General features: G+C 36.4%; 1 protein-coding gene across 1 annotated transcript in view; it reads right to left on the reverse strand.

Annotated features, from left to right (window-relative positions):
• The window catches only part of cac (calcium voltage-gated channel subunit cacophony), a 749,704-nt gene that overhangs the window by 91,668 nt on the left and 639,767 nt on the right, over positions 1–18,269 (reverse strand). The window contains exon 32 of the mRNA XM_069307633.1: positions 11,219–11,284. Coding sequence (XP_069163734.1) covers positions 11,219–11,284 — 66 coding nt within the window. The remainder of the gene's footprint in view (positions 1–11,218; positions 11,285–18,269) is intronic.

Below are 18,269 nucleotides of genomic sequence, written 5' to 3' on the forward strand. Positions count from 1 at the left end.
TTATCCAGATATGCTGTTTTGGGTTTGTCTAAATAAAAATGAGTAATAAACTGGTGAGGCGAGCAGGCAATCTGAATACAAATGTGCAAAAAAGTGGAGTGTGGGAGTGGTATAAGTACTTCAACATCTGAGTGTACTTCATCTGGCTAGACAGAATGTCAGGCTTGATAGACTGTGAGGCTAGATAAGCTGTCAGGCAGTCAGGCTAGACAGGCTGTCAGATAAGACAGGCTGTGAGGCTAGACAGCCTGTGAGGCTAGACAGCCTGTGAAGCTAGACAGGCTAGACAGGCTCTGAGGCTATACAGACTAGACCGGCTATACAGGCTAGACAGGCTGTCAGGCAAAACAGGCTGTCAAGCAAGACAGGTTATCAGGCTTGAGAGTTTGTAAGGCAAGACAGGCATCAGGATGGACAGGCTGCACAGACTGCCAGACTATAGAGACAACACTGAACAGACAAAAGATGATCACACATCTTTCTGTTCAACTCCCCCCCCCACCCCCTTCCCTGCCCCTCCACTTCCATAACGCACCCCATACTGTGTTAACACTTGTTGTAACATGATGAAACATCATGTGCCTTAAATTGTGTCAGAACCCATTTTGCTTTTGTGTAAATATTTAAATGAATAAATAACCAAACAAATAAAAATATTATGTTCTGTTATTTACAATTTGTCACTCGACTAAGCAGCTCCTGCCCCACAGCTGACCCACCTACCCCACTGACCCTTCCACCACCTCTCCTCATCTAGGGTTAATGTGAGCCAGTGGACCACCCGTGTACGAGTCGTATCCACTTCTGTAGTCCACTCTGGAGGTGTAAGAACCATTATTCTCCCAGTGATATCACACCCTTGCACTCCCTACATGCCTATGCCCACACCCTGACACCCATAAGCAGGCACCCATACAGCAATACCCACACCCACATACCAATACCCACACATGCATACCAATACCCATACCCATATACCAATGCCCAGATCCACAAGCAAAGATCCAACACCACTTCTGAAACTCCCACTCACTCCTGACACCCAAACCCACTCCAGACACTCACATCCACTCCCGACATTCACAACTTCTCTTGGCACCCACACCCGCTCCCAGCATTCACACCCACTCCCAGCACCTACATCCACTCCTACTGCCGACACGCATGCCCACTCCCACTACTGACACCCATGCCCACTCCTGACACACACGCTCACTCCCAACACCCACACCCACTCCACTTCAGCTCTCACTTCAATTGATTTTTCAGTCATTATTATGTACAAGAGTCATATCAGATATAGGCAAAGGTAAACATTGTTCCAATCTACAAAAATGGATACGTAGGAGGGAAGACCCTCTAAATTACAGACCTCTACCGTTGACAAGCATACAAATCAAAACATTAGAAAAAATAATAAAAATTAAATGGAAGAACACCTGGAGAAAAATTATATAATAACACGAAGATAGTACGAATTTTGATCAGGAAGATCCTGTGTAAGAAATCTACTTAGTTTCAATGATAGACCCACAGAGATTTTACAGGAAAGAGATGGTAGAGTTGACTACATTTCTTTGGACCTAAAAATATATTTAGATAAACTTCCACATAAAAGGATGTTCTGGAAACTGAAACATGCTGGAAGAGTGACAGGGAGACTTCTGACATGGATGAAAAAGTGTCCAACTGAAAAATGAGGGCAGTAATCAGAAGCTAAGACTGGAAAAGTGTTATCAGTGGAGTATCACAGGACTATAGCATCAGAATGTTCACTATATATAAATGATCTAATCAGAAGAAATATAGAATTATATAAACATGTTTGCTGATGATGCTAAGATATTAGGGAACATAAGAAACTTGGACAATTGCTGTGCCCTTCAAGAAGACCTGGAAGAAATAAGTGTATAGAGCAACACTTTGCAGATGAAATTTAATGTGAATAAATGCCTCGTTATGGAACGTGGAATAGGAGAAAATAGGTCACACACAACCTACTAGTTATGTGAAAAAGCTCTAAAGAATTCTGATAAAGAAAGAGATCTACAGGTAGTTTTGGAAAAAAAACTGTCACCTAAGAGGGAGCCGGTCGGCCGAGCGGACAGCACACTGGACTTGTGATCGTGTGGTCCCGGATTCGATTCCGGGCGCGGCGAGAAACAATGGGCAGAGTTTCTTTCACCCTATGCCCCTGTTACCTAGCAGTAAAATAGGTACCTGGGTGTTAGTCAGCTGTCACGGGCTGCTTCCTGGGGGTGGAGGCCTGGTCGAAGACCGGGCCGCGGGAACACTAAAAGCCCCGAAATCATCTCAAGATAACCTCAAGATAAGGATCACAAAGAAAATTGTGCGAGGAACATATGCCATGCTTTCCAACTTTAGAATCAATTATAAAATACACGAATAGATGGCAAAATATTAAAGAAATTTTTGTAACCATTGTGAGATCAAGGTTGGAATATGCAGCAGTTGTACGGTGCATATATCTTAAGAAGCACATCACTAAACAAGAAAACATACAATGACACAACTAAATGGCTTCCGGAACTGAAAAATAAGGGCTACGAAAAGAGGTTAAAGGTGTTAAATATACCAAAGCTAGAGGATAGAAGAAAAAATGATGTGATCACTACTTACAAAATAGTAACAGGAACTGATAAAACTGACAACGAAGAATTTGTTAAAACTGCAATTTCAAGAACAAGAGACGACAGTTTTAAAGAAGAAACAAAGTTGCCTAAAAAAAAATCAGAAAGTTCACTTTTGCAAACAGTGGTATATATGGTTGGAACACGTTAAGTGAGAAGGTGGTGGGGGGCCAAAACCGTCTGTAATTTCAAAGCATTATATGACAGAGTACTGTACTGGGAAGATGGGACACCATGACATAGCTCTTGTCCTGTAACTACACTTAGATAATTGCACCCACTTTCAACATACTCACACACTCTCCCAACACCCACATTCTGATGTTAACACAGACACTCAGAACTTTTCATAGCTAAGAATACAACATACAATAATTGAGAATTTTCCCCCATCAAACTGTTGATTCTTCCCTCAAATTTTCTGGATGACTAACCACTTATCTGGACACAACAAATTATTCGTTCAGTTTCAGGTTTGAGGCTCTGGAAAGCATGTGGTCATTTGTATATAATATACTATAGTACAGTATATGACTATATACATACATACATACATACATACATACATACATACACACACACACACACACACACACACACACACACACACACACACACACACACACACACACACACACACACAAGCTCCCAATAAATAAAAATATATATACCGTACAGTATGTGGGTGTATAAGGGTATCTGGAGTGGATGTGGGTGTCTGGAGAGAGTGGGAGTGTCAAAAGTAGGTGTGTGGGTGTCAGAAGTGGGTATGTGAGTGATGAAAGTGTAATTATGTAATTACCCAAGTGTTCTTACAGGATGAGAGCTATGATCATGGTATCCCATCTTTCCAGCACTCTTTGTCATATAACGCTTTGAGACTACTGACGGTTTTGGCCTCCACCACCTTCTCACTTAACTTATTCCAACTGTCTACAACTCTGTTTGCAAAAGTAAATTTTCTTATAATTCTTAGGCAGCTTTGTTTAGTTAGTTTAAATCTATGACCTCTTGTTCTTGAAGTTCCAGGTGTCAGGAATTCTCCCCTATCAATTTTATTGATTCCCATTACTATTTTGTACAGTCATCGTATCATCTTTTCTTCTATCTTCTATTTTTGGCATATTTAATGCCTCTAACCTCTCCTCGTAGCTCTTGTCATTCAGTTCCGGAAGCCCTTTAGTTGCATATCTTTGCACCTTTATCAGTTTGGTGATGTGGTTCTTAAGATATGTGTACCATTCAATCATTGCATATTCTAGCTTTGGTGTCACAAAAGTCGTGACAAATCTCTTCAGTATTTCACCACCCATATATTTAAAAGCAATTCTGAAATTGGAAAGCATTGCATAGACTCCTTGCTCAATGTTCTTTATGTAGTCCTCAGGTGACAGGTCATCGTATTTTGTCTAAAACCACCCCTGTCAGCCGGTCGGCCGAGCGGACAGCACGCTGGACTTGTGATCCTGTGGTCCCGGGTTCGATCCCGGGCGCCGGCGAGAAACAATGGGCAGTTTCTTTCACCCTATGGCCCTGTTACCTAGCAGTAAAATAGGTACCTGGGTGTTAATCAACTGTCACGGGGTGCTTCCTGGGGAGTGGAGGCCTGGTCGAGGACCAGGCCGCGGGGATACTAAAGCCCCGAAATCATCTCAAGATAACCCCTAGATCTCTTTCTTTATCAGAATTTTTAAAAAACTTTTTTGTGTGTGGGAGTAGGTGAGGGAGTGATGTTACTGGGAGAATGGAGAGTCTTATATGTTCTCTGTTTACTGCAGAGATGGAAAAGACCAGCACAGGTCCACAGGCTTATATTAACCCTAACTTGGGAGGGGTTGGGGAGGGTTGGTCATTGGTAGAGAGAGTCAGAGGTAGTGGAGGAGTTGCTTAACCCTTAAATGGTACAAATTATATATATATCACAAACTTGAATAAACCTCAAGCCAAATGTAACATAAAAGCTCTTCCTCGTGAAGGGTTTGAATCTTAGACAGCCAGGTGCTTCAAACACACTAGCATGTCGAATACTTTGACCAATACACCCTAGTCGACTGTTTTTTTCACTTTGTTGATGTATCCATTCTGAACAGTTACAATATGTATATGATGAGAAAGTTCATAAACCAATTATGCATGTGTTTAGTCTTGTCATTCTGACACATTTACTAATAAAGTTTAGCAAAGATATTTCTGTCATACACAGAAGAATTCAGAACCCAACATTGCCTCATGCTTCTACAAACAGGCTGGCTTTCAGGGAGGCCTTACAAATACACAAAATAGAAAATTTACCACCAACTGGAAAGTGTGCAATAGCCCAAAGTGGATGCATTGTGCATTTGGCCCTTACACAATGATTACTCATAAATCTTTTACATTACTTTTTCTTTCAATAATGTGATTTGACTGTTTTATATGTGGGTTATGCTTTGATGCTTTCATTTTTCCATAGTGCAGTAATTGGAACTTATCCTCATTAACAGTTTTGCACACCCAGCATGCACACCCCAACCCACCCCAAGGTGGGCCTGGCATTTCCCGGGAGCGTGCACCCACACTAACATATGTACTCTTTCCAGTGTTCTAACCTCAAATTTCGAGCTACATCGTTCATTTTGATATCAAATTGTTCGCAATGTAAAGGCGCACAATTTACAACTTGTGCCATAATAATCAAACAGTAAATGGAATTTTAACAAATATTTTAATTTTGATACTAGTGATGTAACTCGGTATTTCCCTCATTTCTTTACTGTCATCTGTGAAGGTTCCATCACTTTTGAGCAAGATCCCAATGCAGGATATAGTTTTTGTTCTAAATTTTGCATAGGAGAAAAAGTATTTTAGATTGATGACCAAACCACACATCAGAAAGTAGAGAAACTACAATCTTTTAGTCTGTCCTGGACCATTATCAAGTCATGTGAAGGTCCGTCAACCAGTCCGGCAACTCTGTATCAGTCCGGCAACCAGGAGGCCTGGTCGACGACTGGGCCGCGGGGACGCTAAGCCCCGGAAGCACCTCAAGGTAACCTCAAGGTAGGTCACACGACCTGATAATGATTTCTATTTCTCTATATAGTCTTCTCTGTCATTCTAGGAATAGAGTTGAACATTTGAAGATGTTCTGCAATTTGTTTTTGTTGCCTGTAGAGTGAATGCCGTTCTCGTTCCAGTTTATATCTTTTTCTCTTTCTCCTCAGTGGTATGTGACTTGTACATATTTCTAGTGCTAATGTGCCTATTCTCCCAAGGCACTGAATTAAGTTTGCATTATGTAGCAGTCTTGGCCAGTATATTTCTGTGGAGGCTTGGATTATTTGTTCCCAGTTGATCTGTTCATTACTGAAATTGAACTTGCTGAATTGTCTCATTCTTGGATTTAAAACTGGCTGCACAGGTCTATTCCCCATGCATGAATGAACTTCAATTAGGTTGTGATCTGAGTAATATGTATTTGTAATCATTATATCCCTAATATATTCATTGTTGTTTATAAAAATACGATCAAATGTGTTTTCTTTCCTACTTGGTTCTACTATTTTCTGGTTTAAGGCAAATCCAAGGATTAATCATATTTTTTTAAATTTTCCCCTGGAAGGCGAGTTATGAGTTGTAAGTAACAGAACATAATATTTGTAGAGTATTTGGTTGGTTATTTATTCATTTAAATACAGTATTAACAAAAAAAATAAGTTTAGACACAATTTAAGGCATATATAATGTTACATCATTGTACAGCAGGTGCTCACACTCAAACAGGGTGAGTTTGGGTAGGGGAAGAGAGAGAGAGAGAAAGGAATATTGAACAAGAAGGACACATGTTTTCATCTGTCTGTCCAGTGTTGTCTCAGCAGTCCGGCAGTCAGTGGCACAGACTCTGTGAAGGTGAACCTGATGGCCAGTCTAGCCTGGCAGTCTGTCTACCCTGTCTGCCTGTCTCTAACCTTACAACCTGTTTTGCTTGACTGCTTGACAGATTGTCTAGCCTGACACTGTCCAGCCTGACAGCCTGTCTAGCCTAACAGCCCATCTAGCCTAACAATCTGTCAAGCCTGATAATATGTCCAGCATGATGGCCTGTCTAAACTTTCAGCTAGTGTAGCCTGACAGAATGTCAAGCCTGATATTTTGTTTATCCTTTTGTCTAGCTTGACACTCTGTCTAGCATGATGGCCTGTCAAGGTTTCCAGATTGTCTAGCCTGACAGCATGTCTAGCCTGACAACCTGTTAAGCTTGGAAGTTTGTCTAGACTGACAATCTGTGTAGCCTGATATTCTATGTAGCCTCAAAAGGTACCTAGGTGTTAAAGTACTTATACCACTCCCACATTCCACTTTACCACACACTGTTGTCAGACCACTCACCTCACCTCATCAATTTATCACATTGCTATTCGGACAAACCCAAAACGAATAACAGGCATATCCGGATAACATGCTGAGCGATGTTTATTATATTTAAATATTTCTTTTTCAAATGCGTTAATTTTTAATTAAAAATATTATATATAAGTAACATGAATTACTGACCAAGTTAGGTTGGGATAGGCTAGAGTAAGTACAGTAGTTGTTTAGATTGGGATAGGAAAGGTTGGGTCAAAATTTTACTTTGGTCTATAATAGTGCTCACTCTAAAAGGAAATCCCAATCATATACAATAGAGTGAAATTTTATAATTCCATAAGAATATATATTATATATATATATATATATATATATATATATATATATATATATATATATATATATATATATATATATATATATATATATATATATATATATATATATATATATATATATATATATACATACATACATACTGTATACATACATACTGTATACATATATGTTTGTAGCCTGAGCATCAAGGAAGGGAATGTGATGTGCCTGGGGGTACAGAATGAGAGCTATGCTCATAGTGTCCCATCTTCCCAGTACTCTTTGTCATATAATGCTTTGAAACTACTGACAGTTTTGACCACCACCTTCTCACTTAGCTTGTTCCGTTCGTCTACCCACTCTGTGTGCAAAAGAAAACTTTCTAATGTTTTTTAGCATCTTTGTTTCCTTAGCTTGACGCTGTGTTTTCTTGTTTGTGAAGCTTTTGGTTTCAGGAAATCCTCTTTGTTAATTTGGTTGATTCCTGTTAGTATTTTGTAAGTGGTGATCATATAACCACTTTTTAATTACCTTCTAGTTTTGGCATGTTTAATGCCTCTAGTCTCTCCTCGTAACTCTTTGTTTTTCAGTTCCAGATGCCATTTTGCAGTGTTCCATTGCAACTTTTCCAGTTTATTTATGTGCTTCTTGAGATTTGGGCACCATACAACTGCTGCATATTCCAATTTTGGTCTCACAAGTCATGAACAGTTTCTTTGGTATTTCACCATCCATATACTTAAAAGCAAGTCTAAAGTTGGAAAGCAAAGCATTTGCTCCTCTCACAATGTTCTTTGTGTGTTCCTCTGGTGACAGCTTAATATCCAAAACCACCCCAAGGTCTCATTCTTTATTAGAGTTCTGTAATTCCTTTCCACATAATTTGTAAGTTGTGTGTGAAATATTTTCTCCAGTTCCACATTCCATTACATGGCATATTCACATTGAATTTCATTTGCCACTTGTCACTCCAGGCACTTATTTTATCTTGATCAATTTGAAGGGCATTGCAATCATCTGCATCTCCAATCTTCCCCAGTATCTTAGCATCATCCGTAAACATGTTCATATAATTCTGTATTCCTTCTGGTAGATTGTTTATGTAGACGATGAACATTACCGGTGCAAGAACTGAACCTTGTGGTATTTCACTAGTAACACTCCTCCAGATGTGTGATCCTCTCCTCCAGATGAGATGTGTGCTCTCATATTGTCTTCTCCTAAGAGTATCTGCCTAACCAGCCAAATTTTACTGAAAAATTTAATTTTTCAATTTTTTTTTTCTTATGGAATGATAATGGTTTTGTTGTACTATATATGATTGGGACTTTTCATCCAAAACCAACAGAAATTTGACCAAACCAACCTACCCTAAGCTAAGCTAACCTTCCTAATATAGCCTAATATTACCAACCTAGGCTATATTAGGAAGGTTATATATATTACCTTCCTAATCATGTTCTTAATTAATATAGTATTAATTATTATTATTCTTAGGAATGAACCAATTTGGAAAGAAATATTTGAAAATAATGAACTTTTTTGCCTATTAAGCAAATTGAGCTTTGCTTACTAGGACATGTAGTGAAGCTCTATTATTATTATTAATATTATATATATATATATATATATATATATATATATATATATATATATATATATATATATATATATATATATATACACATATACATATATATACACATATACATATATATATACACATATACATATATATACACATATACATATATACATATATATATATATATATATATATATATATATATATATATATATATATATATATATATACATATATATATATATATATATATATATATATATATATATATATATATATATATATATATATATATGTCGTACCTAGTAGCCAGAACGCACTTCTCTGCCTACTATGCAAGGCCAAATTTGCCTAATAGGCCAAGTTTTTATGAATTAATTGTTTTTCGACTACCTAACCTACCTAACCTAACCTAACCTAACTTTTTCGGTTACCTAACCTAACCTAACCTATAAAGATAGGTTAGGTTAGGTTAGGTAGGGCTGGTTAGGTTCGGTCATGTATCTACGTTAATTTTAACTCCAATAAAAAAAAAAATTGACCTCATACAAAATGAAATGGGTAGCTTTATCATTTCATAAGAAAAAAATTAGAGAAAATATATTAATTCAGGAAAACTTGGCTTATTAGGCAAATCTGGCTTTGCATAGTAGGCTGAGAAGTGCGTTCTGGCTACTAGGTACGACATATATATATATATATATATATATATATATATATATATATATATATATATATATATATATATATATATGTCGTACCTAGTAGCCAGAACGCACTTCTCAGCCTACTATGCAAGGCCCGATTTGCCTAATAAGCCAAGTTTTCATGAACTAATTGTTTTTCGACGACCTAACCTACCTAACCTAACCTAACCTAACTTTTTCGGCTACCTAACCTAACCTATCCTATAAAGATAGGTTAGGTTAGGTTAGGTTAGGTAGGGTTGGTTAGGTTTGGTCATATATCTACGTTAATTTTAACTCCAATAATTTTTTTTTTACCTCATACATAATGAAATGAGTAGCTTTATCATTTCATAAGAAAAAAAATTTAGAAAATATATTAATTCAGGAAAACTTGGCTTATTAGGCAAATCGGGCCTTGCATAGTAGGCTGAAAAGTGCGTTCTGGCTACTAGGTACGACATATATATATATATATATATATATATATATATATATATATATATATATATATATATATATATATATATATATATATATATATATTGATATATTGCACCTGTTTTTGTTCTAAATTGTACTATATGCTACTTAGTCTGGCATATACAGAAAATTCCCCAAAAATTTTGGTTACCAACTTTTTTTTTTTTATGTATAAGTTGAAGACCTGATTATAATATACACAAAAATGCTGAATAACTCTGCTAATTGGTTTAGCTATCACCCAAGTACAATTGGCATTTATTTCACTTACATATATAAATATAAGAATAGCTAAATGAATTTTACAATCAAGAGCACTTACATAAAAATAAATCAAATGGGAAAAGTGAGAATTGTGATGAAAAAAATGGAAGAGTATAGCAGTAGAGTGAAACACTAAGATAAGATGCATGTGACAATAACACTGGGTATAGAGGTGTGTGTGTATTGTATGGGTGTAAGTGGACCATACCACACTACACATAGCTGTAACCCAAACTTGCCAATCTAACTTGAGTGATGAAGTCTTTCTCCAGACTATTTATTCTTCAATACTGTAATTATATTCTGAATGTGAAATGTTAATATATACACAATTACAGATTTTATTATCTATTATGAAAAATAGCACAGTGCTGTACTGATTTTTACAGAGAGACATTTATTACGTGTATGAAGTATGAAAATGCATATTTCTTACAGTACTTTTATCAGAGTATTATAAAATAGTCCAATAAGGTATATTGGATAGCTCATTTATGTTATAAGCATGGAGAGCTCTTATATTTTATATTATTGAATAGCTCATTTATGTCATAAGCAAGGAGAACTGTAGTACTTTAAATATTAAATTTACACCCTGATGTATAGGCTGAGAAAATGTGGCAACTGCAATGTAGTAAAAAAGAGCAAACATGGCCAAAGAAAAGAACAATTGCATATCAAGGCCATAAGTTTTCCAATCTGAATAATGCTTTACATTATTACATATAAAATATACAATAATTACTAGAGCATCACCAAATAAAGGATTTTTCAATCTGGCACATTTTATTCTTGAATAAATGTAAAGTTTCCTGTTTTTGTGTTAAAAGTATTTCAATATGTGACAGTTTATTATAATACCATAACTTAAAGACAGAGCTTACCTGCATCCCAATAATAGCGTAGATGAAGAACAACATAGCAATGAGAAGACAAACATATGGCAGTGCCTGTAAAAGGAAATAAGTACTACTGTAATTGTAAGAAATACTATAGCAATATGACATCAGTAAATTAAAGAAATAAGAACAAGGAGTGGGTAGATGTGGGGTGGAAGAGAAGAACAGATATATGAGATACTGTAAAGTGAATGAAGAGTAATTTATTACAAATAGAAATTGGTACAATATTGCCTAAACCGACATGAACGTTAGTAAGTCAAAATACATGCCAAGATACCCCCAGTCGACATCATGTAGACAGTTGCAGAGCTAGCAGCTACACATCAAATAGTATGATACAAGGCCACCCAGAAGGCCAGTGGAGAAGACTGAACCCTCAAGAAATGACTTCTGACCAATCCTCCAAAAATATACAAAGCTCTTTAAAGACATTCAGTAATAGATGCAGAGCCTGAAGACCCAGAACCAAAGGAGGTACATCCCACTGAAACAAGGCTGCAGAACAAAATAACCAGCTTTGAATGTAATGATACGCAGGGAGGGGGAGGAGAAGGGCAAACACTGTATAACCGGTGCGGGGCAATACTGGGGCATCTGGGAGGGAAACCAACCTAGCGTGTTGCAGCAACCTAAACCTAGCATGCAATGCAGATGCTACCTGTACTTTAACAGTCATGTCATCAGAATAGTACTGGAGAACAAGAAGAGAACACAACTCGCAAGCTCCAGGTCAAAGGTGTTGTTGACCCAACGTGCAGCATGATGGAGGGAAAAGAGTTGACTGTCACCCTGAGACAAGGGCACACAGCAACCTTCAAACACACACGAGGTGGGCTGGAACTCTGAAGACGCATCCATAGGTTCACCGAACCCCGACAGGGTTTACCAGGGCCCGTAGACTGACTGCTATGGGAAGCCCGGGCAAGGCACTGCTAACCGGATAAGACCCAAAGCTAACAAGGGGAAGATCCAAACACTGAAACTCCTGCAATGTGTACAATCATGGGGGCCTAGCAGAGGGTCATCAAAATAATAGAAGTGGAACTATAGCCACACATGGCAGATCCCCACCAGGAAAAATAAAATAAAAAAAATAAAAACCCAACAAAAGCACAATTTCCCAGAGGAAACAGGAACTGGCCGCTGCATAGGTAGGCAGACTGCACAACACATTGATGCCCTAACCAGCATGATACTATTCCCTACCCAAGACCAAACAAGGACCACAAAACCCCAGCTGGTTCCAAGGACGGGGTAAATGCCGAGCAATAAAATCCCCTATGGAAATGGTTTCCCGAACGCACCAGGGAAGGGAACCCTAACACACAAGGGCAATACTCACAAGGTGCCTAGTGAAGGAAGCCCCTAAGCACATGCAGCCCCGGCACTGATGAGGACACCTGGTCACCACACACACCAACACTGCAGAGGTCGCCATGAAGGCAAAACCCCTCTTATGGAAATCGGGGCCAGAGAAGACGTCCGCCACGGACCACATTATCTAATGAACTGGAGTGCTGGGTAGCCGGCGCGGGGAGGGGAGGGCTGCATGAACGAGTGGAGTGTGACATTTGCTTTATTGCTTGTTTCCTTGGAATTTGAGGGAGTTCTACCCCTGTGTTTAGTTTTGCTTTGTATTTTTCTTACCATATGGGGTTTGTTTTGTTATGTCTACCTTTCTGGATGCTTAACCTCAGTCAATGGCAGATAAGGAAAATCCTGAATCCCAGGGTGGTTTTCCAGTTTCACTGCTCCCTGTAACCTCTCTGAGGGGGTCAGGTTTTGGCTCGTGGTCCTCGGTAGGTCGAACTCCATATACTAATGCCCCAGTCTAAAATATCACACATTAGCCCAATAGCTCCAGGGAGCCGAAGAGGGCTCCCCACAGAAAAAAGCATTGAATGTAATGAAATGCATCTAAACTTTACCATCAACTCGATCAAATGGTCATTAAGGCAGGACACAGGCAATGTGGCCACCATACCAGAATCATGGATATTAACACCCAGCACTTCCACAAATACGATAACATCTTTCTCATTTGCCAACATACAAGGCATCAAAAATCCAAACCTAGGATGAAAATTGAGGTGACCAAAGTGAAAAAGAGTGTACACATTTATCGCTCTTGCGCACTCCCATTTTCTGTTTGCTATGGGTGGTAAGCCGGGCTTTTTGAGTTTATATGCATTTACTCCTCTAGAGAATTCTATTGCGAACACATTGATACCAAATTGAATATCGTAGGACGAGAATTGAGGTGACAAATTTGAAAAGAGTATACACTTTTCAGAATTACCGCGCGCTCCCGTGGAATGCCCAAACCCACCGGGGGTAGTGGGGAGGTCATGCGCCCACCGCGCGAAAGTGTTAAAATAATGGAAATAAAATTAATCCGTTCCACCACCAAAAAATATCAATATATTTGATTTTTCAAAATAATGGAGCAGCCTACCTGACATACACTGAACGAATCTTTATGACATTTTCCTTTTTAAAATTTCTTAAATTTTTTTTAATTTTTCATTTTTTTTTTATAGAAAATGGAGCAGCCTACCTGACAAACACTGAACAAACCTTTATGACATTTTTTTTTCAAATTTGTTAATTTTTGTTATTTTTTTATTTCTTAAAGAAAATGGAGCAGACTACCTGACATACACTGAATGAACCTTTTGACTTTTTTTTCAAATTTGTCCAAATTTTTTCACTTTTTATTTTTTTTATAGAAAATGAAGCAGCCTACCTGACATACACTGAATGAACCTTTTTGGCATTTGTTCTTTTTTCAATTTTTTTTTCAATTTTTTTTTATTTTTTTCTAAAAAGAAAAAAAAGATCAATGCCTTGCAACATTACAGCAGTCACCCCTTTACATCCCATAATCATTAGCATCTTTAAAAAAAAATTTTTTTTATATGCATCATCAGAGGCATCTGAGAATTTGAGAGAACCAGTGGGAACGTTAAGAAGCCCCACATGGTTTTCTCGTTAATGGAGTGGAAGCTCGTAAATCGAGACAAAGTTTCGGCGAGTGGCTCGCTCATTACTCAAAATGTTCGTAGATGGAGCCGCTCATCACTCGAGGTTCCACTGTATATTGTTATCAACTAATTTACCTTGTTGATAAAATATATAATGCAGGCGATGAGTCAAAATAACGTGGCTAAAGTATGTTGACCAGACTACACACTAGAAGGTGAAGGGACGACGACGTTTCGGTCCGTTCTGGACCATTCTCAAGTCAATTGTGAATGACCCTTTACCTTCTAGTGTGTGGTCTGGTCAACAAAATATATAATTAATACCCAGAAGCTTACCTTCTGGGTTTGATTTGCTAACAAATTATCACTGTAGTTATTCTGAAGTTATGACAGTTGCAAAGTAGTTTTTTTTCCTTTCTATAAAATATAAAAAATTGAGCATTACAGCTCTAAACAGTGTTTTCTTTATAATTTTTTTAAAGGTTTGACAAAATGAGACAGAAAATGCAAATGAGTTTTACTGACAGGAATTAGTTAACACAAAAATTGAAATCATTGCCATTGACCTGTGAGGATAATATGTTTAAGATCAATACATTATAAATTTGCACATCATTTGAACAATCTCAGAGCAAACTTGCACACTCAGTAATTACTGTACTATAAACTCAACATAAGAAAATGTTGCTTACCTTAAAAGACTGCACAAACGTCCATAATAATATTCGAATAGTGTAACCCTGGCGGAGTAATTTTATAAGTCGAGCTGCTCGAAATAAACGTAAGAATCCCACATTGATGAAGTTTTCCTGTAAAGATGCAATTAAAATAATAAATCAGTATAACAAACAACTGACTGAAAAGGAGTGGTAGGCAATTTATAGTCCATTAATTCTGAATACTAAATATGGTATATGTAGTATGCTGTGCATGTGTGTGGGTGCATATATACACACACACACACACATGTATGTATAGTTATTGAATGAGACAAATAGTTAAATCAATGTGTCTAGAACAAATAAATAAATATATATATATATATATATATATATATATATAATTATATATATATATATATATATATATATATATATATATATATATATATATATATATATATATATATATATATATATATATACGTATATATATATATAATTTCTGGGTTTGGAGGGAAAGCAATGGGTATGATACAAAATAGTTATAAATAAATTTATAACAAATAATTTGTAGATTATATATAAAGTACTGTATAAGTACATAGGTGAGGAATTTAATTTATTTTAATTATGTATTAGGGTAAGTGCAAAATAATTACATGAAATGGGAATTTAAAATAAATATTAAGAATGTAGACTGGACTTAAGCATGAGTAAAAGAATGCTGTAAAAGGGAAACCAATAAGTAAAGGTTGAAAAGTGAACATAAATAATATTCCTGGAAAACAAAACCACTGACACAATTGCCTGTGCAAACCTAACAGGAAATTAACTAAGAGGGACTGCAACAAGGCAGCTAAAGGTAAGAGGACAGAGTAAACAGGGCGGATCTAGGGTTGAGCAGATCTAACCAAGAGGAAACAACATATGTCAAAGCTGACAGGTCCAACTTGACTCCATTAAGAGTCATAGCCATGTTAAAATACAGAGATAAACAATTAGACCAGAAGCAATCAGAAAAGAGGTATAAAGTAAGAGAAGCAGACTGGACAAGATTAAATAGTTTGGCTACACACAAAATGTCACGTTTCACGTTACCACGAGTTATGCAACAAGTAAAAAGGTGAAAGCTTATGTAGGAAGGAATAGTTCCTTATGAGAAGGCACCTGCTTGTGCCTGTCTTAAAGCTGTGAGAATCCCATTGAGAGTCTCCCCCCCCCCACTTCTTTGCCCAAGCAAAACACCAAAAGGAAAGGTGGGCATGTGCAGCAGATGCGACTGGTTACTTGACTATGTGGGGCTGCAGTTAGAGTTCATATCTGCTTATAAAAGGGCCTCACTTGGGAACGGGGCATTAATTGATCGTAAGACTCAGAGTATGGCCCCACAAGCTTAGCCCTGACTCCCTCAAATATTAGCTTTCACTTCCATCCCAGAAATATGTCAATCTGTGATCAACCTTGTTATATACAGTATATAATATATAATATATATAATATATATATATATATATATATATATATATATATATATATATATATATATATATATATATATATATATATATATAATGTATATATATACATACAATATCCTGTATACATATACTATACAGAAATAATATATATAATTTAGTCATGACTTTGATTATTACAACATTTTTACTGACTGTATTTTGTATATGCAGTCATACTGTTAGTTAAAATTTAGTAAAATGTAATAAAGTTTGGTTTTTATATGAAAAAAATAATTATCATTATTCTTAAGGTTTTACATCATATCAGACAATGCAAGGTGCCAAATCTACACAAGGTTCCAATATTACTTAGCCTATTAAAATTACATACTTATAGGTTAAGCTTTCTCTGTTTAAGAACAAGTCATCAAGCACTGCAGTCACATGTCAACAAAAGCTGCCTCAAAATAATAAATGCAAAGAAGCTGGTCAATGCATGTTCCAATTCTCCAATCAACAAAAGTTCAAAATAAATTTAAATTATAATCAACAATACTTTGTAGACCAAAACTGTACTGCATATTTCTTGGTACCAATAGTATGAAAGAAAACTGAATAAGTGACCAGTCCAAGAAGGAACGTTCAGGTGATGACTAGACCATGTCACTGCACGAGGTGTTATCGGTATTATTGCCCACAGAGAAATAGTCAAATTCTGTGAATCTGTAAATCTCTCACACATTAACAACTGTGAAAATTATGATCATCACTGTGAAGCAGATATTAAACATTAAAGTCTGCTCAAAGGATTTTTAATATAATTTTTCCTAAATATTAACTCAAACTTCTGTCAGCTTTTTTTTTATAGACGCACATACACTAAGTAATTATTTGTCATAATAATGCAACATGAAATAGTGTACTGAGTTCACTTTGTGAGCATTTGAAATATGGTCTACTCATTATCCATAGCAAACTGACAATCTAGAATAAGAGCCTAAATTTAAAAGAGGGAAGCCTATTTGGGAGGTACGCTATGATCAACAACTACCTCATTATATTGGGAAACTTACTGTCCCTTCTCCATACATTCGCTGAGACAAAGAAAACAACAAATAAAAAAGTTATTGTATTATAATATTTTGTTTCAAGTTACCTTGACTCTTTTAAACAAAATAAAAAACATGCAAAAATAACAAATAAAAGTCTAATCCAGGTTTTCTTCATGACAAAGGTAAACAAGCAGCTTGAATGTTAAACAAACTTGTTGAGGAAGATGCATAGTCAGAGAAGTTAATGAAACACACAGATTCTTGTAAACCAATGAAAAAAAAAATTACAACCAAAACAAATGTTTGTACCACATAAGGAGGGATGTAATTGTCATAATTTGCCACACAATATACTGGGTCATCAAAAAAAAAGAAACACGTTCGAAAGAAAGAATTATAACGCATTATCCTCAGCTTGGACAATTTTGTTGTCTAGAAATAGAAAATGAACATAATAATATCACAATAAGAATACACTGTGTGGACAGCACATAGCTGCAAGTGACTCTCTCCAGCCTTGCAATTTATTTTCACAAGACACAAAATGCACTTGGCACCATGCTCCACTTACCTGATCCTATGTTGAAAGGATATCACATGATAATTAGAGTGTGTTAAACTATGGTACTTGAAAAAATGTAATGTAATCAATCAAAAAATTGTTGTTTTATAAAAAGTTAAGATTCCAGCTTTATGAGAGTAGTTAAGAGCAGGTGCACTACAATTACTAGTGTAAAGAATATAGTGTAAGATGCTCAACATGAATGAAAAAGTTGGAAAAATTTCAAAATATTTTGTAAAAAGTAATATTACTGTGAAAACACTGTAGTACAAAAATAAAATTGGCTAAGTAAAAATAATAAATTCATATAGACTAA

The sequence above is a fragment of the Procambarus clarkii genome, chromosome 60 (genome assembly GCF_040958095.1).
Source record: "Procambarus clarkii isolate CNS0578487 chromosome 60, FALCON_Pclarkii_2.0, whole genome shotgun sequence".
In the NCBI taxonomy this organism is placed as follows: domain Eukaryota; kingdom Metazoa; phylum Arthropoda; class Malacostraca; order Decapoda; family Cambaridae; genus Procambarus; species Procambarus clarkii.